Source organism: Schistocerca piceifrons, chromosome 3, assembly GCF_021461385.2.
Source record: "Schistocerca piceifrons isolate TAMUIC-IGC-003096 chromosome 3, iqSchPice1.1, whole genome shotgun sequence".
Taxonomy (NCBI): Eukaryota; Metazoa; Arthropoda; class Insecta; order Orthoptera; family Acrididae; genus Schistocerca; species Schistocerca piceifrons.
The window spans coordinates 343257671-343281707 of record NC_060140.1 but is presented as its reverse complement, the minus strand read 5'-3'; the positions used below and the strand labels follow the sequence as shown (position 1 = coordinate 343281707).

Genomic DNA, 24037 nt, shown 5'->3' with positions numbered 1-24037 from the left:
TTGCATGATGAATGCAAATGTGAATGTTGATTGGCGTAAGACAGCTTTAGCGCGAGAAAGAACTCCAAGGTTTGTTTTGATTGGCTGGTCATTTTGAACAATCAATCAGAGTTAAGCATTTCCCGCGCATTCCAAGTAGTTACAGGCCCTGGAAGGAGCGGTAGAAGGGAGTCGCTTGCTAACTATTTTTTTTTTTTTTTTTTTTTTTTTTTTGGAAAGAGAAACGCGTGTGAACTTTCAGCCTTTGTAGAATTCCGTGTGGCATGTTTCATATTCCTCTATGGAATATTTGGCGCTCAATTTCTTTATTAGAAATCCACTGGAAAAGGACCAAATGTGAAACTCATTTATTGTAGCAGAGTAATGACTGTAAATAGAGTAGTAATTCGGGTCGGACTTAGGTACATTCCTGGCTGCCTTGTGTGTGTACTGAGTTGTACGAACTGTGAGCTGAGGACAGTGATATTATTCGTTAATTAAATACGGGCTGATGTCAAGTGTTTAATTTTGAACCTAAAGAAATAAAAGAACGCGTTGCAGAATTTTGCCATTTTTCTAAAGAGATGAAGTAATCGCCCTCCTCCCGAAATTTGTTATAAGATATTACAAGATAGCTTGCTATTAGAGTTTACGCGGACTTTGAAAACGTAAGTATTGACGGTGTTTTCCTTCGACGCTGCTTTTAACATCGTCTGGACAGTATCTACGTATGCAGAGGAACGGGCTGGTGATCAGACGCCGTACTGAGGTAGGTGGAACTTTTGTAGTGCACAGTACGACGAGAGACAGTGATCAAACATTTACGCCACATTTCAAGCCCGCCCCGCCGCACAACCATGCTGAAAGAGTCAAGAGAACACCAGACTGCCTTTTTCAGAGTGTAAAGGACGCTGGTGAATAAGATGTGGATGCTCGGGATCCCGGTAAAGCAGGTTTTGGTTATTGCCGGTCCCATTTAAAGAAAATGAGCTTCGCCGCTCACCAATAAAATGACGTTATCACTAAAAATCATTTCCATTCTGCAAGCGAAGTCTTCTCGAACAGAAAAATCAGTTTGCTTAAGTTGATGCAGAATAAGAATTTTGTGCCTACGGAATTTTAATGTATGTAACCGATTCACGGCTGATGTGACTACCATGACGTCTAGCTGACCGTCTTGGGCTTCTGACTATCGCTTCTCTTATCCCTGAAACATTTTCAGGCGTCGTTACACATCATCTCGGGCCTGTGCGCTTCTTATCCAGTTGATCTGAAGTGTTCCATTCATCTGAGGATTGTGTTACGACACGGAACAACTCCGTGTCCGCCGAGATTGAATTGTACACCAAACATTCGGTGCATAGCTGTAACAGACTCACCACTTATAACGAAATTGTCATGAACGAACGAACGATGTTGCAAGACCCACTGTTCCATTGTAATTGAAACGGCGTCTTCTGTGGGGAAGAACTACCCCCACCACGATCTTCTCCCACCACGGCACTCTCAGTGCTACGCTGTTGAAAACTGTCCGTCTTCCGTGTGTCATCCTATGTTGTTTATGTCAAATTTCACTGACCAATAAATATATTGAGAATAGGTCACTGTCGATCGTTCTTGAGCTCCCACCACGCTTTTAGATTCTGAAAATTTTTGCTTGGCTTGATGAGTCAACCCAAAAAATGGTCTAGTATGATGTGGAATGAGAATTAGCAAAGTTTCCAAATCACCAACGTCTGACAACATCGGCCTTGCAAATAATGATTTGTTTAGGTGCTTCGTGGTTCTGTGGTACGCTCCTCTCAGTTGAATGTGTTGATGTCTTACATCTCTTCCTGTTTTGTGCTCATCTTTTATTCTCTGGCCGGGGTGTTAAACACTGTTCTTCTCCTCCTTCTCCATCTCCTCTTTTATTCGTCTTATAACTACTAGATACAGATCGTCAAGAATGAGCAGGGTATAAGGGAGCAGCGCTACAGAGGACTACGAGAGATTCGATCTGATACAGAACACGTCTCCCTCATCAGCACGTGCAATATCCGAAATCGCTCTACAAATTTGCTGAGAACCCGGACACATGTAAGTAGTGTGAGTAAAGGGTCGCTGTGTGTAAGGTGCGTGAACCGCACTTTCAAAAAGAAAATGTTATCTGACATTGAAGTCAACGTAAAAGATTGGGTCGCCACCAACTCTAGCCACACAACAAATAAGAGGTTGGGTTGAATCGGAAAATAATTTATTCATAAGGAAAATTCATAAAAGAACATTCACTATAAAGCCATTCATAAAGAATGGAATGTAATTATTAATATGATCCAGGCATTGTTCACGTGAATCAGATACTGAAATAAAGTAACAAGTGCGTGAATACTGTGCATAAGAGCAGTTAACAGCAACATCCCTGAAAACAAGATCTATTCTAAAGCACTTGTTTTAAATAAAAAGGGAATACTAATTATTGGACCTGTGTGCATGGAAACGCTATGGATGGGCTAACAAGGAAACTACAAGGTAAATGGCGTAGGTAACAGAGACGTAACATCGGTACACTGGATAAGACTGGAGGTAAAGCTATTTATTCCTTAAAACATTGATGTAAGGCATCTATACAACTGCTGTTGCCTGGTAACTAAGTTGTGAAACGCTATACATTTCACAACAGACTCGTGCGCCCACGTGTTTCGTGGAGACAAATTTTAGTAACATTAAACCACGCAGTCGCGAACAACTAACATTTTACAGAGGACACATTTGAATAGTAAAGGATAATGGTAGAGGGTGTAATGGTACTTGAATTACGTAACCATTATGGTACCTCACCTGAACCCCCCGATACCAGTAATATTCTACTGTATTTCTGTTAACTACTTAACATATTTCTGAGACAACGTTCAGATTTGATTTCACTTTTGATACATCGATATGTTTATATTGCAATGATAATATTCTTATGTGTATTCTTTCTTTTGTCACTATGATCTTTGACGTACTTGTAACTCTGATTTTTGGGCGCGTAAGCAATAGTTAGTTAGTTGTTAAGTTGTTAGAGAGTCGGACCTTGAGACGGTCAAGTCTTGGACGTCATGTTGGAAAGACGCGTATTGTAGTCCACTTATAAAATGTGAACTTTAACAGTGACTGTTAAGAAGATGTTTTCAAGTATGTTTTGTATTGTGAAGTGATGTTAGTGTGTCACGTGATATTGCAATAAAAGCAATTAAAAGGAAGTGTAACTTAAATTCGGAGTGCTAATTATTTTTTTACATCACCATTGTCCAGCAAAAGTGTAATCTTCACGAATGATTTGTGAAGCGCACCTACAAAACTTTTGAATATAGCAGAATAAAACCTAGGCCTCTTTGCATCCGAGCTTGGAATCATAATCACCTAGATTTTCAACGATTGAGCCATGATAATACGAGACCAGCGTGGGAAACACAAAAAGATGAGTACCTAGTTTTTTTTAATTATTACATGAAATGACTATTAACTGTGCTCTAATGACACCTGCACACATAATATGACAAATGTGGCCCGAAAATGCAGTATTTAGCAGCGTGAGTAACACCGCAATCGTTATTAAAATTTTGACCTTTGTTGTGGTAGGGTTGTTAGAAGGGCCAACAAACTCTAATATTAACCCATGTGGATGGTTTCTACCAGACATAAAGTAATGAGAGAAAGAAAATTTACAAAGAAGCAAAAATTACCAAGATTCGGAAAAAATTAGAATGCATACGCACGCTGTTGCAGGTACACAGACATTCACACTGAACCGAGGGCGCTTCAACATGTGCAACACCTTTGTGATACGTTCTCCTTACGGATCAAAGTCAAGTCTGCATTAGGAATCAAACTGAAAGTCTGCAAAAGCCTTGGATTCCTTGCTACGATCCAGCAAATCGATCTTTATAAGATGAAACGCAAGAGCAAAAGCTAAAAGCTCCCCTCTTGCTAAGACAAAGCGCCACGAGGTTAAGTCAACTCACCCTTCTTAGAAGAGACTTCGGCTGAAGACCCTTAGCGAGCTGGAAGCAGACTGACCCTCTCACACAATCCAACGTCTCCCACGCGACCCCGTGGCCAGGAAGACCCAGAGATGAGGCTTCCGTCAGCAACCTAACACCGGTAACTTTCACACAAGGGGAGCAAACCTCTTTGCCTACCTGAAAACTACAAGGGTTGGCCATTCTGCACGACTACCGCTGATTCTCTGCAGCAGACTAAACCACCGTATAGCAAATTGAAACACACCCACATTCATTCACTCACGCATGTCAGAGAGTTCTGTATCATTGGAAAGCAAATAAAATGATAATGAAAGGGGACTATAGGACCCTTTCACACACATGGGGTGCCTCCGTCATTTAATCTTCCGCCTACCACTGGAAGCTAGGATAGGATAAATATGAGGAAGGAAATGGAGCGTGCCTTCTCCAAGGCACGTTTCTGGTTGGTTGATTGATTTGGGGGGTGAACGGACCAAACAGCGAGGACAGCGATGTCCCATTGGATTAGCGACGGAGTGAGGAAGGAAGTCGGACATTCCCTTTCAAAGGAACCATCCCGGAATTTGCCTGGATCGATTCAGGGAAATCGTGGAAAACCTAAATTAGGATGGCCGGACGCGGGTTTGAACCGTCGTCCTCCCGATTGCGAGTCCAGAGTGCTAAACACTGCGCCACCTCGTCCGGTGGACATTTCTGAGAAACCACTGAAAGCCCCAGTCCGGATGTCCAGGCAGGGACGTGATCCCCACTCACCCTGACCGCGTCCAGCGTGTTAACCATTCCATCACCTCGCTTGGTTCGTCGAGAAAGAGACTAAAAAATTCGTGTGTAGATAACCTAAGCGGCCCCTGTTATGTACTATGAATATTGTGCCTCAGAGTGGGCGTATGAAAATTCTGACAAAGAGAAAACGGAAAAATACTAAGATACTATTTTCTTATTATACTGCTTCAATACATAGGTATGAAAATATGTCGCTTTTTATTTTTCGTCTCTCATATTTCCCCAAAAGTAAATAAATGTAACATATTAAGCATAAATAGGCGAAGAGCTCCATCACTGTGTGACGGCGACTGGTCACTGGAAACATTAGCTACCGTAGAATACCTAGGAGTAATTGGACCGACCTAAAATGATATGACACATAAAACAAACAGCAGGATAAGCATTTGCCAGGCTGATATTAACAGAAATAATCTAAAGAAAATATAACTCATCCATGAAACAAGTGGTTTAAAAAACTCGTGTTCCACCAATCCATGAGAGTTACTCAGCAGTCTGGAACCCTTATCAGACTGGATTAATAAGAAGTGAGAAACGAAATCCAGCGAAGAGCGGTGCGTTTCGTCACGGGATCGTTTAGTTGGCGTGAGAACATGGCGGAGATGCTGCAGACAATGCAAGAGACGCCTTGTGCAACAAGAGAGGCTTACTATCGAAATTCCGAGATAGTACGTTCCGTGTAGAGTCGGACAACAAATTCCCTCCTCCCGTTATCTCTCGCGGAAGGCCCACGACGAGAAAATCGGAGGAACTAGAGCTAATACAGAGGTTTATCGACAGTCATTCTTCCCATACGCAGTTCGTGAATGGAATATGGAAGGGGAGAATAAATAGTGGAATGAAAAGTAACCTCCTCCACACACTGTAAGGTGGCTTGTGGAGTACAGTTCCAGATGTAGATACAGATACGTAGATTCCGACACTCTACTCTTTAATGTTTGTTTCCCCAATTTCGTTCTGTCTTCTGAACATCTATATTGATAGACCTTCCGGTGTTCAGGTAAATTCTTTGTTCATTTTGTGTGTTCATATTCCGCAAAACAGCTCACGTTGTAAAAAGAAAAGTATTGGATATATTCTTAAAAATACCCCAGCACTCAAGACACATTGTTAGATGGTTCACAGCATGTGTCAGATCATTCTCATACGAACTAGAAGAAATGGAAGACGCACCCTAGTGTTTCATTAATAACCATTCTACTTTTTAATACACAGATTAGTCTCCTGCGTCTTCGCTCATTGTGTTACAAAATACACAACGAACTGTTGAAACATTTCATAAAATGTTGCAAACGCTAGTGCTGCCGACTTCACCCGCTCTGATGAACAACTAATAGCTTTAAAGGTGTTTCCCCAGAAGGCAACAGCTGTTGATTACTACTGGCGCTACAGTTCCTATTAGCAGTTTCCGTTGAGCTTCCTGGCTATAGGAGGGAGTCTGCTCAACTGCCGAAGTTCGCGGGTTGCCTATACATGTTTTTGTAGGCGTGAAAGGCGCCAAACTGCAACGGCTTGACGTCCTTTATACTAACACGTTCTTCCCAACTTAGGTACTCCTGTATTCGGGATATTTTATCTTCAGGTGTTCCTGAATGCTGTTAGTGAAAAACGATTGTTCTTTAGCAGTATCTTGTATCTTTGGAAACTCCTGTCAATAATTTTAAAAACACATTAAGCCGAGGTACTTGTAATTTGCCACAAGCCAGACAAACACATTATGTCCCACTGCCAATCCCTCATACGCAGAATCGTCGATCACAACTATTATCAATAAAACTTGAAATAAAATAACAATCACTATAGCAGGTTCCACGTTTATTTCAGTAGATGGAACTTAGTAAACTAACTAGCATCTCACTGTGTAAACCGAGCGAAGTTGCACAATGTTTAGCACACTGGACTCACATTCTGGAGGGCGACGGTTGAAACCCGCGTCCGACCATCCCGATTTAGGTTTTCCGTGATTTCCCTAAATCGCTTCAGGCAAATGCCGGGATGGTTCCTTTGACAGGGCACTTCCGAATTCCTTCTCCATCCTTCCCTGATCCGACGGGACCGATGACCTCGCTGTTTGCCCCCTCCCCCTCCTGAAATTAACCAACCACTCACTGTGTAAGCATTTTCAAATATTTATGTATTACACTGCAGTGAAAGTAAATGTTATGTGTGATCTTAAGCTTTCTGGGCGAAACAACTGTCTATTGCTCTCGGGTGTCCGGTCTGATACAGTCGTAAGCGTAACACGATATTTCGACCACGTAACTTGCCTTCATCAGGTGACACCTGTAGAGTGAGCGCCTTCGTTACATCGCGCCTCCCTTTTATGACGCTGTCTGTCTTAGCACTTCTGTTTGTTCATATTTCATTAAGTACCCTAAACTCACTGCAGGCAGAAAGTGGCTACTAGGGTAGTGGAGTACACAAACCGTTCACTTGTGGGTCTTTTAGGATACAGAAATCCCTCAACAAGCCCAGTGTGATACATTCTAATTTGAGACAAGGAAGAATCTCAGCCCCATTAATTAAAGAAAGTAGCTTCATCATGGTAGATCAGAAAAATAAAATGTTAATATATTCCTGGCATGAGTTAACGGTAGAAGCTTCCACGGAAAGGTTCCAGAACTAATCTCACTTACAAATGGCGATAATGCCCACATTAGTACTAGGGACCGATGTTAATAGCAATGAAATTTTAAATTCCAATTGGAATATACATCACAATGATCGGCTGAACGTCAGTGGTGGAAGCGTTTATAGGCGTAAAAAATATAATATCTAGTGAGGTCAGTACGAATTCCAAATGGGAAATAATTTTGGTGAAGACAAGAGTTGAATGTGGATGAAACACGGTAAACGGTTGCTTTTAGGTACCCCCTGCCTCAGGAGCAGCAGTGGCGCGGAAAACCGTAGATGAGATTTCGCTTAATTTCCCTTGTTTTCTTACAGTGTTACAGGGAGATTAAAACTTACCAACTATAGACTTAGGAAATCAAGTGATTAGGGCGGGTAGTAGGGACAGGGAATAGTACGAAATTGTTCTAAGTGCTTTATCTGAAAATCAGACAACCGACTCGTGATTTGCTTATCAACAGGCCAGAACTTCTTGACGCAGTAAACGTAGAACAGGAAATCGCCGTTAAAGTATCAATGAGTACGGCAATAAATAGGAATGTTAAGATCGGTGGAAAGATATTTCTACTTAGCAAGTGCTACAAAAAAATAAAAATAATAATAAAAAAACATTACCTGAGCAGCCACACATTCATATCCAGGACTGAAAATATTGAGTACATATGGACAAAGTTAAAGACTATTGTTTAATACGCTTTAGGCAGGTATGTGTCGAGTAAAGTTATGAGGGATGTGAAAGACCCACTGTGGTCCGACAGCCGTGTTGGAGAGTTGCTACGGAAGCAAAGAGAGTTTCACTGTGGATTGAAATGCAGCTAAAGTCTCACAGACAAACAACAACCGAACAAAGCCAAAATCAGCATAAGGGTACATAGTGAAGCGTTCAACGAAATCGAAAGTAAAAGTCTACCGAGTTGACAGTGAGTCCTAAGGAGTTTCCATCTTATATTAAATCAGTAAACAGATCGAAGCCATCTGTCCAGACACCATAACAGCATCGGAACGGAAGATGACAGAGGGAATGCCGAAATACAGAACTCCATTTTCCAAGATCTTACTGTGGTTCCTCCTCTAACTCGTCGCACGAATATCAGAACAGCAGATATCGAAAAGGAGCGACCACGTAGCAGAAAATCTACTGGAACTCCTCAACAGAATAAAAGAAACTGCACCTGATGGGATACCAATGCTACTCTATACACAGTACACTACATAACTTGCTCCTCTTCTAGTAGCAATGTACCTAGGTCGGTGAAAGAGTGAAACATTCCTAGTGATTGGAGAAAGGCTCAGGTCCTTCCCGATTCCGAGAACGATCGCCGAACAGACGCACAGCACTACAGGCCTACATCGTTGACTTCAGTATGTATTCCTGGAGAACGAAAACATCCTCTGCGGGAATTAAAACAAATTCCGCAGACAACGATGGTGTGAGACCTGGCTCGCTCTGTTAGTCTACGAGTCGCAGAAGGCAGTAGATACCGACGTCCAGGTTGATGCTGTTTTTCTTGACTTCCAGAAAGTGTTCGATACAGTTCCGCACTGCTGTCTGATGAACAAAATACGTACGAAGTATCAGACCAACTGCAAGATTAGATTGACAAGTTTCTAGCAAAAAGAGCACAGCATGTCATTCGTAACGGAGAGAAATCATCATATGTAGTGGCAGCCTTAGGCGTACCCACAAGGAAATGTTAGACGACTATTATTTTTCCGTTGCAGTCATGGACTGTGCGGCTGGTCCCGGCGGAGGTTCGAGTCCTCCCTCGGGCATGGGTGTGTGTGTGTTTGTCCTTAGGATAATTTAGGTTAAGTAGTGTGTAAGCTTAGGGACTGATGACCTTAGCAGTTGAGTCCCATAAGATTTCACACACATTTCCATTTTTATTATTTTTCACGACATACATAAATGTCGTAGTCAATTAACGTCGGAAGCTCCAAGAGGATTTCCGTGGATAATGCTGTTGTAGACAGAGAAGTCCAACAGTAAAGAGATCATTGACGCTTGGTGCAGGGTTTGGCAGTTGACTCTCAGAGTAAACGTATGTAAAGTATTGCACATAAATAGGCAGAAAGACCCATTACTGTATGATTGCACTATTGCAGAACGGTCACTGCAAGCAGTTAAATCCGTTAAATACACCATAACAGAAAAAACCGACGCACCACGAAGGAATTATCCAAATGGTAAATGGGATGGAAATCGCTAGATGTGATGAACATGTACAGACAAACGAATGATTACAATTTCATAAAAACTGAATTATTCATTTAAGGTAAAGAGATTCACAAACTGAGCAAGTCAACAATGCGTTGGTTCACGTCTGTCCCTTATGCAATCCCTTACTCGGATTGGCATTGATTGATAGAGTTGTTGGATGTCCTCCTGAGGGGTTTGGTATCAAATTCTCTCTAAATAGCGCGTCAGATCGTCAAAATCGCGAGCTGGTTGGAGGCTCCTGCCCATAATGCTCCAGACGTTCACAGCTGGGGAGAGATTCGCCGACCTAACTGGCCATAGCAGTGTTTGGCAAACATGAAGACAAGCAGAAGAAACTCTCTCCGTGTGCGGGCGGATATTACACTATTACGCATTAAAATTGCTACACCACGAAGATTTGCTACAGACGCGAAATTTAACCAACAGGAAGAAGATGCTGTGATATGCAAATGATTAGCTTTTCAGAGCATTCATACAAGGTAGGCGCCGGTGGCGACACCTACAACGTGCTGACATGAGGAAACTTTCCAACCGATTTCTCATACACAAACAGCAGTTGACCAGCGTTGCCTGGTGAAACGTTGTTGTGACGCCTCGTGTAAGGAGGAGAAATGCGTACCATCATGCTTCCGACTTTGATAAAGGTCGGATTGTAGCCTATCGCGATTGCGGTTTATCGTATCGCGACATCGCTGCCCGCGTTGGCCGAGATCCAATGACTGTTAGCAGAATATGGAATCGGTGGGTTCAGGAGGGTAATAGGGAACGCAGTGCTGGATCCCAACAGCCTCGTATCACTAGCAGTCGAGATGACTAGCATCTTATCCGCATGGCTGTAACGGATCGTGCAGCCACGTCTCGATCCATGAGTCAACAGATCGGGACGTTTGCAAGACAACAACCATCTGGACGAACAGTTCGACGACGTTTGTAGCAGCACGGACTATCAGCTCGGAGAGCATGGCTTCGGTTGCCCTTGACGCTGCATCACAGACAGGAACACCTAAGATGGTGTACTCAACGACGAACCTGGCTGCACGAATGGCAAAACGTCATTTTTTGGATGAATCCAGGTTCTGTTTACAGCTTCATGATGGTCGCATCCGTGATTGGCGTCATCGCGGTGAACGCACTTTGGAAGCGTGTATTCGTCATCGCCATACTGGCGTATCACCCGGCGTGATGGTATGGGGTGCCATTGGTTACACGTCTCGGTCACCTCTTGTTCGCATTGACGGCACTTTGAACAGTGGACGTTACATTTCAGATGTGTTACGACCCGTGGCTCTACCCTTCATTCGATCCCTGCGAAACCGTACATTTCAGCAGGATAATGTACGACCGCATGTTGCAGGTCCTGTACGGGCCTTTCTGGATAGAGAAAATATTCGACTGCTGCCCTGGCCAGCACATTCTCCAGATCTCTCACCAATTGAAAACGTCTGGTCAATGGTGGCCGAGCAACTGGCTGGTCACAATACGCCAGTCACTACTCTTGATGAACTGTGGTATCGTGTTGAAGCTGCATGGGCAGCTGTATCTGTACACGCCATCCAAGCTGTGTTTGACTCAATGCCCAGGCGCATCAAGGCCGTTATTACGGCTAGAGGTGGTTGTTCTGGGTACTGATTTCTCAGGATCTATGCACCCACATTGCGTGAAAATGTAATCACATGTCAGTTCTAGTATAATATATTTGTCCAATGAATACCCGTTTATCATCAGCATTTCTTCTTGGTGTAGCAATTTTAATGGGCAGTAGTGTATCTTGCTGAAATGAAAGCCCAGGATGGCTTGCTGTAAAGGGCAACAAAGCGGGGCGAAGAGTATCGTCGACGTAGACAACGAAAGAGGTCCTACTATGAAATGAAATGGTATACCATGCCGTGACTCCTGGCCGTCGTGCCATAAGGCGAGCAGCTGCCAGGTTGGTTCAAATGGCTCTGAGTACTACGGGACTTAACTTCTGAGGTCATCAGTCCCCCAGAACTTAGAATTACTTAAGACCTAACTAATCTAAGGACACCACACACATCCATGCCAGAGGCAGGTTTCGAACCTGCGACCGAGCCAGGTTGGTATCCGCCTGCTGTTTTGGGCGTCTCCAGAATCGTCTTCACTGGTCATCGCGGCTCATTTCGAAGCGGGACTCATCACTGAAGACACTTCTACTCCAATCAATGAGACTCCAGGCCGAAGACACGTCTGGAGGCGCCCCAGACAGCGGCGGGGTACCAACCTGACTGTCGCCCGTCATACGGCCTGACAGCCAGATACGACGGTCTGGGGTGACATTTCGTTTCACAGCAAGACCCGTGTAGTTGAAATCGGCAGCACCCTCACAGAACAGCAGTAAGCTGACGATATTCTATGCACCGTTTTCTTGCTCTTCATGGCAAGCCAACCTGGTTTTACATTTCAGCAGTATAATGCCTGCCTACACAAGGCGGTAGTTTCTACTGCTTGTCTTCGTGTCTGCCAAACCCAGTGCCAAGGTTGGACCAACGAGTTATTGACTTACTCATCCAATGTGTCTGAAATTTTGCCGGCCGGTGTGGCCGAGCGGTTCTAGGCGCTACAGTCTGGAACCGCGCGACCGCTACGGTCGCAGGTTCGAATCCTGCCTCGGCCATGGATGTGTGTGATGTCCTTAGGTTAGTTAAGTAGTTCTAAGTTCTAGGGGACTGATGACCTCAGAAGTTAAGTCCCATAGTGCTCAGAGCCATTTTGTCTGAAATTTTAATCATTTGTTTGTCTATACATACACAGCTCATATACCGATTTCCTAACTTCCATACCATTCGGATAATTCCTTCGTGGTGCGTCTTTTTATTTTTTATCTTAGAGTGTATCTACGAGTGTGCGTACGGAGCTATTTAAAGCAGAACGACCACATGAAACTAATCGCAGGTAACGCAGATGCCAGAATGAGATTCACTGGAAGAATCCTAAGAAGTGTATGTCAGGCACAAACGAGGTAGCTCACAAAACCCTCTGGGATCTCTACCAGATAGGATTGACAGAGGGAGCAGACAAGATCTCAAGAAGAGCACCGTGTTTCGTTACAGGTTCATTTAGTAAGCACGAAAGCACCACGGGGATGCTCTTTCAACTTCAGTTACAGAGGCCTGTAGAGAGATGTTGTGGATCACGTTGTAGTTTACTGGTAAAAATTCCGAGAGTGTACTCTCCTTCAAGAGTCGGCCAATATATTGCTTCCGCCTACCTACTACGTAGGCAAAAAAAAACGTGAAGGTAAGATGAGAGAGATTCGACTCACATGCGACGTAAACCAGCTGGAACATGAAAGGGGTGAGCGAGGGGGGACAGTGGTACGCAAAATACCCTCTTCCACACATCGTAAGGTGGTTTGTAGTATATAGATCTAGATATATGTGCTTTTTGATTAACACATGTGTGCATTCGATTGCACTATAGCGTCTAGAAACACGAGGCCTATTCGGGAAGGAAGGAACGATCAGTCGCGAATTGAAAACCACTGTGGAAAACAGTGTCTCCCGCCAAGTAGGGGTACCTGCCGAGAGATTTCGCCTGATTTCATGCAACCCCACATAACGTAACTATAATGCAGTTCCTTCTTCATGATAGTTGTAGCCCCACACTGCAAGGGAAATGAGGACGCTCCTGGGGCGTTTACGATGGTAAGTGTTTGATGACCCACGATACCGATTGGTTTTACTCTCTCTTCAAATGAACAGCCAGATTTGAAGACAACGTTTTGGCACAGACAACCAGCTGCAGTCCAGCGTAGAAAATTGTCGGAAAGTACAGGAGGCTGCCCTCTATGATAAGGGTATTAGAAAGTTGGTACAACGCTACGACAGATGTCTAAGTCGTAGCGGCGACTATGTAAACTAGCTAGAATGTTTTGAAAATAAAACAGTTGTAATTTTGATTGCGGTTTGCATTTCGCCACCGATCGTTCCTTACTTTACGAATAGCCCTCGTATATAACGTTCTTGCCATTTGGTCTTGGTTATTTCAGGAGCAATCGTAGTTGCAGGAAATTCAGTCCAATCTTTTATTGTGGTCGCTACTTTCCAAAAGGCTTTTAATACCGTACTCTGAGAAACACTAATATTTCTGCAACGCGACACTGAAAACTATGGTCTCCTGTTGTCGTAAGAAGATCCTCATCTGTTATTCCACTTTTAGGGCTGCGCCTCATGATTCTGTTGTTGAAATAATCATTACACCATTTTAAATTTACTGTCTTGAGTCTGTGCGCAAATTAGAGTTCCACGGGCCCTACATATTTCATAACACTCCCCCGTGCTGAGACGCGAACTGATGTGGCTTAAAAGGATGTGCGAGCTGCGTTTCATTTGTACGAGTCGCTGTATACTAGCTACTCAGCAACTGGCCTTTCAGTCTTCATGTGCATGAAGTAGTCTACCTACAAATTATCGAATTGAATTTTAGATCATGACAGCTTCCAAAAATACTGATTATACTGCAGCTGTAGTTGACAGAGCTTTAACTATCAAATTACCATTGTTGGTCATTTGAAAAATTATTCTCATTTCTTCACTGAAATTTTCTTCAGGAGATTCGGTGACATTGAGCGACACGGAAAGCTAATAACGAACAGTTACCCCGATATTTATCTTTCACAGAGTCGAACAAGGGTCCATAGAGAGAAAATATTTAAAACCATGCTCCATGGTGAGATCGGTTAGCCACAGAGGAAACGCTGTCACACATCGATGCTCACTATTTACGAGCACCTAAGTCGGACTATAAACACAAGACCGTGACGGTGAGTGCGAGCTCACAATTTCGCGAAGGCACGACAATAGGTCAGATTCTGAAGGTCAAAAATCAAAACAGTCCCTTGAGACCGGTGTTCGTAGACCTTCCTCCAACAAGCAAAAAAATAATATTCTGAAATCATTATTACTTCAAATTCTTCGTGTAACGACGAAGCGCGATGTACTTTGCTGCAATAGTAGCCTACTAGAATTTTTAGGCGCCAGCTGTATCCACATACTACTGTAACAGTTGCGCGTATTTGGTGCAATCTGATTTTTTCCTTAGCTTTGGTTATCATACCTTTATTGCTAGTCAATAAGCGTTAAAATCGCTTCCAAAATAATAACATGCACATAACATTAAAATAGCGTTACTGTGACAACTGGTATATCATCACTTATTTGCATATCTTTCGTTGGCACTGGTCAAGCAAAATGCAGCAACGAGTCTAATCTAAACAAAATGGAAAATACAATTCGAAAGCGCTGCTAATCGCATTTACTAAAACTTTCTAAACTGTCCGTTACGTTATCTACACGGCGTAACATGCGCAGAGAAAAAGGGAACCAACCTGTCGGAGCTGCACAGCTTTAGCGGCGCCAGGTTCTATTAAATAAGAGCAGTCAGAACAAAAATAAAAATTCTTCGGTAACGACAGCAGCGGCAGCACTCCAGACGACCCGCCCTCTGTCGCAAGGACGCAACAAGGTCGCTGTCGCTAGCAGACGACGCACCGAACAACGCGACGGGGGGAGAGCTTGACCCGGCAAACACAGCACAAGGAGTAGCGCCACGGTCGCAGCGCGTCCGCTGCTACAGAGCTGCGTAACACAGCCCACGGCGCCATTTCCTTAACGAACTGTGAAAAGAAATGGGAGATGCAGTTTTCTGCACTTCTCGTGTTGACAACTATTGGTCGAAGTGCAATCGACAGAACTGCCGATATCCTAACCCGCAACGACATAATCCAGGGTTGGAACCAAAGTTGCTCATGTTGCTGACACTCACTTCGCTCCTGGAGTGTATAGTCTTTGAGACGCAAGAGCCCAGACATACACAATTGACAGATGCACTGGCAAAGTGGGCGTCGTAGCTGTGTGAGTCCGATGAACAAGTTTCCCGTACGCGGAGCTCCTCCCCGTGATCGCAGATATGTAGTGATTTGAGAGATATGAACAATGCTGCATTTAAATAGACTCCCTGGTATTGTGTATAATAATCGCTATCGTGCTTTAATATGCTTGCTGTTGATCATAATAGCAACGTATTATCTAGTTCAATGGGGCATAATGTGTACAAACATAGAGAGCTGGCAACATGTTGGCAAACTGGTAAGTCACATTCTGGGATCTCTTAGTAACATTTATTTTTCTCTTAACTTCCCGACTAATACCTAACTATATATTAGCTTACATCTAATAATTCTCTTTCTTCTCCAACCAAACTAACATAGTGCCAACTATACAGAAAAGGAGAAGCTACCGGTAATTTATGCAAACCTCTGTGCATAGACAAGCAGATTCGTTCTCTCAAGTGCCACGCTTTTCATGCCGGAAAGGAAGCAGTCTTCTCGGCCGACTGGGAGGGAACACGTCTCGTATTTAAAACTTCGCAAAGGATAAAGGATGAATACACGGAACCGGTAACTTGGCTCAAAACTCGCGGCCTAGAAAATTACCCAAACGAAGACGAATTCAAGATGATGATTCGCGATGTTATCGCTCTGAAATTAAATTTGTCAATATCAAATGATCAGCTGAAAAGGCTCAGTCGTTTAGGCTTCTCCAAACACAATGATATTTCCGAACGGCATAATGAAATGAAAAATATTTGGGCTCTGTTACAGGATAATGAATATCTGTGCTCAGTTTTGTATGCCGACAGGGATCTATTTCCACAACTGATAGGCACATGTGGGCCATTTTTCGCTGTTGAATATGTGGAACCCATTAAAAGTGCACCAACAATATTATCACTGTCTGACAGCCGTGATGACTGGGCTGGTCGGGTGAAAATGGCAGTCATGATTATGGACCTACTAGATGAACTAGATACAAATCTGCCTGAGCCTTTTCACTTGTGTGATGTCAAGGTGAGTCACTTCGGATTGACAAAGGGTGAACAAAGAGTCAAGTTTTTAGACCTGGACTCCGTTTTGCCACGTTCAGTTGTGGGCCATATCACTGGCGGTGGACAGCAATGTACAAAGCACGAAGACTGTGATTACTTCGATTGCCGTTCCAAGTGTAACCTCAAGAAATTGCGCTGTGATGCTCCAGTGGTGAATAACAATTTACAGATAGTGTGTGAAAAAATTTTTCTGGGATGGACATTATCAAATACACTTGTTCTACCTGGACTACTAATGTCAGAACATACTCCTCCCTCTTTAGCAGCTTTGCTTCGCATTTGTGCTAATCCAGAGCATAAGAAAGAAGGGCTTGCAAGGGCACCTGCCTCAAGGGATGTGCAAAGACGACTTTATGCAACTTTAACTGAAATGCGAAATATTCTTGACAATGATTTATTTGTCTGAATTTGTTAACTGTTTTCTAAATACCATTTCCATCCTGCTTGTGTATATGTGGGCTTAACCTCCTCCTTGTGTATTGTGTAGACTTTTACTGGAAGAACTGAGCAGGATTAACATATACATTCCAGTGTCCGTATGTAAATGAAACCACAGAGTGCTGCAAAATGCTGTTACCTAATGACCTAGAACAGTGTGCATAAAAATGAATTAAAAATGTGTTTTGGTATTCATACATTCTAACCAATGTTTTGCAGAATTGGAGACTGTTCTAAAACTGATTCATAAGTGTAAGACAGATGGAAACACAAGTGTGTACTAGAAAATAAATGTTGCAGATGTATCTTCAAATGTTTTACTGCAAGAGAAATTTTATGATAAATTACTAGAAAATGTGATGGGAGTTATTTGGCTACTAAGGACTGTGGTACTAATTTCTGGGCAACAGCAAAGAGCAGTGCAGAAGTTAAGTCAGAGCTTTTGGTAGGTCTGTGTGTTTTCATTGTACCTCTATTGCAGATATAGTGTGCATAACAGAAAGTTATTAAAAATGTATATTATCTGGCTTAGTTATGATTTAACAGTTTGAGTACATGCCTATTTCTGACAAAAAGGTCCCCATCCAGCAGACAAATCAACATCAATATTTTCTTACACTAAGACATACTGTAGAGACAGAGATTTAATCCAGTAAGTTGGCAGACGAGCCTGAGGACAAAACTGCCCTCCCGCCATTTTTATCCAGCTGACCATGAACCAAGGATGAAATTTTTTATAATGGTAGAACTTTAAAGGCCTAACATTGTTTCAATGTGCCACTGTGATTTTGCAACCCCAGTTTCAAGGGCAAGTGGGTAGTCTAAGGTTACAGAAATGACATGTGAAATGAGCTGGTGAGCAAAAGTGTACAGTTGATAGTAGTAAATGTGTGAGAACTAGAAAAGCATGGAATGAATTACAGACTGGTGTGGCACACAGCAGGATGCAAATCTTTTGTAACCATTACGACAGCTTACTTGAATGTCAGATCTCAAGCCACCTTGTGTACATGTTAAGTGACTGGAGTATGAGCAAGCGAGTGCAAGTGCAGCTCTCTCTCTCTCTCTCTCTCTCTCTCTCTCTCTCTCTCTCTCTCTCCCCCTCCCCCTCCCCCTCCCCTCCCCCCCCTCCCTCCCTCATAACAAACATGTAGGTAGGTAACACACACACACACACACACACACACACACACACACACACACACACACACACACACACACACACACACGAGAGAATCTGCTTCCCACGAAACACTCTTCCACTACTGTAATATGTTGTGTAACAGTATTTACTTTCCCCTTCCTTTTGCTAAGTGCACCTACCTTTTAAATCATTAGTACCCCTGCAGTCTGGTGCTATGCTATTGTCATTTCTCACTTTCATGCATGCGGGTTCTTAACTTCTGTAACTTTTTTCAAGAGGTATAGTATAATTGCACTTTCACTGTAGCTGCTGATTTTTGTTATTAACGAAGATTAATTCCCTTATCGTGCATCATCATATTTTCAGTTGGAACTACACTTTTAGATAACCTTTTCCATGCTATGATAATCATATGGCATTAACCTGTCCCCTACCACACCTCTCTTAGTTTTGAGATGAATCTTACTCATTCCCGAAGGATTCTTTCACTCTGCACAGGAATATGGGCTGTTTTGAAACTTCGTCAGATTTATTTCCTCTGGTCTGGAGGTCAAAAAATTGTTTTTTCTGTATCTGTGTAATTCTTGTTTTAATCTTCATGAAACTTGATACACGGACCATTACTTATTTTTGTAAAACAGTATAGCATACCGAACATGTTTAATAGGCTACAATACTTTCATATTATATCAAAGTACTTACGGACAGTTGAAGTCATCTTGATGGGAATATCCAACATTTTATGCAATTGTTTACTTTAAATTTTTAATGAACTAATTATGTGGAAAGAATGAGATATGTAAGAATATTCACTTTTCAACATTTTATTTTAAGGGTTCTTCTCTACTACTTATAAAACATGAAATGTATCAGCACAGATATTTACTGAATTTTAATTATTATTTCTGCATAAAGCTTCATGTTTTCTTATAAGTTAGAATATATGACAAAGTTGGGATTGTTTTGTTTCCCAGGTAGCTCTCCTTCAACATACTTGCTTACTAATGCAACACGGAGAAATACAAGACAATTTCACAGTTAAAGATTGTAGCAACTAATAAGTCATAGAGATTTTTTTCCGAACAGTTATGCATCACAAAGGCTTTCCTGTGCTTTCTAATAACTGACAAACATTTTTAGTATATTGTTTGTTCTAAAATACACAGGAATATTAATGTATTACATAACACATTGTTTCATATTATAGCTCGTGTTTGTACCACATAAATTTGCAATTATATGAAATACACTGGGAAAGTTAGCAAAGTCAAGTGCAGTACAAACATCAAACCAGCGGAAATAATTTCAAAGCCGTATTTATCAAAGCATGTATTACCCTCAGTGAGATTATAAATAGAAATAAATTACCTTAAATTGTTGCTATCTTATCCAAAGTTAAATGTAGTTAAAAACCAATGTCTGCATATCCAAATACTGAATAGTACATTAGAAAACTGCAAGACAAAATATTAAAGGCATTACTAAGTTTAGCTTTATACTATTGCAGATAGGAAATGTACCAATTTCATGATGTTTATTACCATACCAGTTTCACTATAAATGCGCGCGCACGCACGCACGCACACAACCGCGCGTGCAGTCCTAAGGGACCAAACTGCTGAGGTCATTGGTCCCTAGACTTACACACTGCTTAACCTGACTTATGTTAACAACAACAACATAGACACCCATGCCTGACCACAAGCTAAATCATAATCTTTTCGTTGTACCTGTCTGAATTCAACGTTTAATCTTTACAGTTAGTACCAATCCATTCTTTTCCTTATATTGTTGATATTGCCACCTGGAGTTTCCATTGTAAGATGGTTTTCCCTACTTGATAAAAAAGGCACAAACATTACATTGATTTAATATAATCCATTATGGAGTAGAGGTAGCAGTTACATTGATATTGGAGCTATTACATTTTGAAATCGTTCTGCTAATAAATGTCATAAAATTGTAGCTGCATGGTTGGTTTCCTTTTTGTATGAAATTGTGTAGCTTTATCCATATTACTATCAGTGACTGCATGGAAATGCAGCATGTGTTCCATTTTGTTGCCAAAATAATGGAGTAATGTATCTTGTGATAAAATGCTGTCACCAAAATTCTCCTTAAACTATGCAGAATGTTACTGAAGTCATTTGAAAGGTAAAAAAAAGACTGCATCAACAGGTGTCACATCTGCTGATACAAACTGCAACACTGTCTTATTGCTCATCACAATCTCACATTTTTATAATACTGTTTGCTAGAGGTTCACAGTTGCATATTGAAACATGTTATTTGCATGGTTCATGGGATAAAGCCAAAAATTATTTTGTACAGAAATTGCTCCTCAATGGAAACGAAAAATTATTTCTGGTTCCCTGTAGTGTGCCTAATGCCTCAAACTAGTCAGATATCCAGTTCAGGGATAATAACTGAGGCTGACACAAATATCTAAGAAGAGTATTTCCAGCAGCAACTGAGTAGGCTATGTTTGCTGTTCTGACTTAAGTCTTGTTTCACAGCAGTCACACAGTCTCTGCTGGTAATATTTTTGAGAGGGAGTGTGTGCTGCTATACACTTGTGATGCGGCAAGGTTGATAGAGAAATAAAAATCTCTATCCAGATATGTTGCCATGCACAACACAAAGGCCAGACTGGTTCCTTCAGACTACTGCTGCTGTCCAGCCCCCTCTAGCACACATATACATTGTGGCTAATGATTTTTTTAATTATGAACAAAGCACTGAAGTTTATGTACTCTTCCTTGTGATGTTACAAATGTAATCCTTAACCTGCACAGTTTAATTGCATTCAGTTATACTAAATAATTATGTCTGCTTGAACATAATAGAAGTAGAGGATTATGAAGTGCTGCAGTTATTTCATATTGCTGTCTTTTACCGTGTGAAACCTAATGGTATTAACCAAGCTATTGACTGAAAATGGAATTTTTAGAGCTTGCCAAGTCGTGAGGTATTATGACTAGTCAGGGCACGCACATGGATGATTGATTGCCTGTATGTATTTACTTTGTTAAATGTTCTTATGCTGGTCCCTCAGTATTCAACAATGTAAATGACAGACATTTTGTACATGCTGCTGTTGAAGTAAAGGAAAAAATGGTACTAATACATTCTAAGCAAAATGTATTGCCTATATGTATCAAATAAAGTACATTTTACCTATAACTACAGTGCATTTTTCCCCCCCTTCAGCCTCATGAAATTTATGCATAAACAAGTAATTGCGTCAACTGGTATACCCACAGGCAATTATTTCAACTGACTGCTGTGTCTAACTTCATCTGACAATAAATGGTACATCAAATTACATAATGTCTTTATTTGCAAATGACTTTTTTACAGTCCAAAGTAATTACAAAATAGAATAAGCTAAAAGTTTTGCACTTCAGTCTTATTTTACAAAGTGTCGCTACGATTTGAAATGTGTGTGTGTGTGTGTGTGTAATTTAAACACACTCGATTCCACAAACTAGTGGGAAGTGTTGGTGTCAAAAATATTCCACATACTTAAAATATGTGCCAATCTCTTACAACGAACTTAAAAGAAGGTGATGTGTACGAGCTATATTTAGTTACAGCCCATAACAGTATATTATGGAAAAATAATTGCAACAGCAAGTTAATTATAAGTACACAGATAAATGTTTCACTGATGAAACTTGCGTAAGTTGTCAACTTAATTTTACACTGCAGTACTGCACTAAAGATCCATTTGTAACAATGGAAAACTGGCTTCATGAGGCTATAAAAAGTTGTGGTGCTTTCACATAATGAAATGTTTAACAATGAATGAAATACAAACATGGTAAAATAGTTTTAATAAAATTAACTGAACACACTTATTTTTAACAAGGTATTGCTAATGAAATGTCACTTTATTAGCAAGTAGATGTAAGCCTAAAACCAATTTAGAAGGAAGTTATAAATTACTTGTACTACCTCTGGAATAAAATATTCTTACAAATGTTTCAAAAATCATTTGATTACAAATTTTTCATCTTTACTATAATATAGAAGAAAAATAAATATGCACTTTTATAAAAATTACCTACTCCATCCTCTCACAAGTAGGCTGGTTCCGAAGTTACCAAAATAGAAAAATGTAAATGACAGCAAACACAAAAAGAGACTTGATCTTACTCAGACAGGAACAATGGTGACTTTAAAAAGAAACTGTGTGAACAATAAATAAATTTATATGGTGAAAAATACACAGTTCATTAGCATGATCAGTTCTAAAAGGCTTTATTTGAAGTCTCAGAACTAACAAGTTCACACTCCTAGCAGAGATAAACACCACCAGAATGACTGCACGACATTTATCTATACAAATATGATGTACGTTTTCATTACTTTATCCCTTCCCACATGTGAATGAACACAATACATGTAACAACATCACACGTAACATTGTGGCCTATGATTTATACCACATGAGGCACACAGAGAAATGTCTTATTGCTTACAATGAGCTTTTAGTTTCTGCTAATGTTTCCAAGCGTTTCATCACTTTAGACATGTCACCATTCTTTGACAGCCTCAAATACTTAGATGTCCTTACCAGCTCAAATTCAACCCAACCTGGCACACTTTTGATCAGCAGCTCAATGTGCACCTGAAGCTCAGCTGGAAGTAGAACAAGTAATGTAGGGATAAGTATCATATAACCCAATCTCACAGCAAAATATATCATGACATAAACATTGGTTCTACACAGTAAGAGCATGTTGTTTAATCATACAATAACCAGTTACTTATGTGTCTGCTCAAGGCCCCTTCCAGTATAGTTGTCTTTTTAATAAGATATTTCTTTAACCTTTGGAGTGAGCAAACAATATTTTAGTAACCTTTATGTACACCCAAGTTAGTTCTTGTGCACGGCAATGCTTTCTTCATCTGACACGCACAGCATTTTAAAACTGGAAACTACATGCTTTTAAGCAAGCAAATAGTTGGTGTAGCTCGAATCAGTGGACTAAGAACTGTTTTGCTTATAATATGCAAATAGTTTCTATGGCCATGGTAACACAGGTACAACAGCAGTTGCTCCGTGAAAAACATGAAATCTTGAGAAGCACCTCTATGGAGTGTGGTACTACTACAGAAGAGAGGAAGTGGTGCAGCAAAGAGTTGTGTATAATGTAAGGATGTGCGACTTTCTTAATTTGAAGCACATAAGTAGAATCCTTACCATCTCAATCATGCAACTAATGACTCCAGTCCCTTAACCATCTCCTCGAAAATGGCTCTAAGCACTATGGGACTTAACATCTGAGGTCATCAGTCCCTTAGACTCAGAACTACTTAAACCTAACTAACTAAGGATATTACACACATCCATGCCCAAGGCAGGAGCCGAAACTGCAACCGTAGCAGCAGTGTGGTTTGGGACTGAAGCGCCTGGAACCACTCTGCCACAACGGCCAGCTCTCCTAGAAAGATGTCATACGTAAGGTGAAGAATTAGTCCTTATACATTACGGAAAGGAGACGAAAATTGGGGTTTAATCTCCAACAAATACAAGAATACAACATACTGAGCACAAACTCAGATTTGCAAAGGCTGGAAAAGGAAACTGGCCTTATATAGTCAAACTAACTATTCTCACATTTCACTTAAAGATTTAAGAAAATCACGGAAACCTAAATCTGGGTAGCTGTGTGATGATTTGAGCCCTACTCCACCATAATTTGACACCAATGCCTTCACCACTATGCTACCTCGTTTAGTGTACACACCATGAGTATGCATTAAAGTAGCAGAATGAATGTCCTGTATGTTAAGTATCTACTTTGCTGGTTTCCAAACCAACTGTGAACACTTCCCTATTTCTCAAACAAATACACTACATTAATTGATTCTTCTCTATTGGGATTGGTTGTTGACAAACACGTCTGTTACAAATATAGC

The 24037-nt window shown here is 41.2% G+C and overlaps 2 protein-coding genes across 4 annotated transcripts in view; one reads left to right on the top strand and one right to left on the bottom strand.

Moving 5' to 3' along the window:
* The first annotated feature begins 15384 nt into the window (after positions 1 to 15384).
* Positions 15385 to 24037, top strand: part of LOC124787714 (D-aspartate oxidase) — a 259599-nt gene continuing 250946 nt past the window's right edge. The window contains exons 1-2 of one of the 2 annotated variants that reach the window (XM_047254554.1): positions 15385 to 15728; positions 15851 to 18006. In XM_047254554.1, the coding sequence (XP_047110510.1) occupies positions 15576 to 15728; positions 15851 to 16933 (1236 nt within the window). In that variant the 5' untranslated portion in view covers positions 15385 to 15575 and the 3' untranslated portion in view covers positions 16934 to 18006. Of the gene's footprint in view, positions 15729 to 15850; positions 18007 to 24037 lie in introns of those variants that run through there. The other variant, XM_047254556.1, reaches the window with a different exon arrangement.
* The window catches only part of LOC124787712 (DNA replication factor Cdt1), a 97591-nt gene continuing 94980 nt past the window's right edge, over positions 21427 to 24037 (bottom strand). For both annotated transcript variants that reach the window (XM_047254552.1, XM_047254551.1), the window contains exon 11: positions 21427 to 22753. In XM_047254552.1, the coding sequence (XP_047110508.1) occupies positions 22590 to 22753 (164 nt within the window). In that variant the 3' untranslated portion in view covers positions 21427 to 22589. The remainder of the gene's footprint in view (positions 22754 to 24037) is intronic.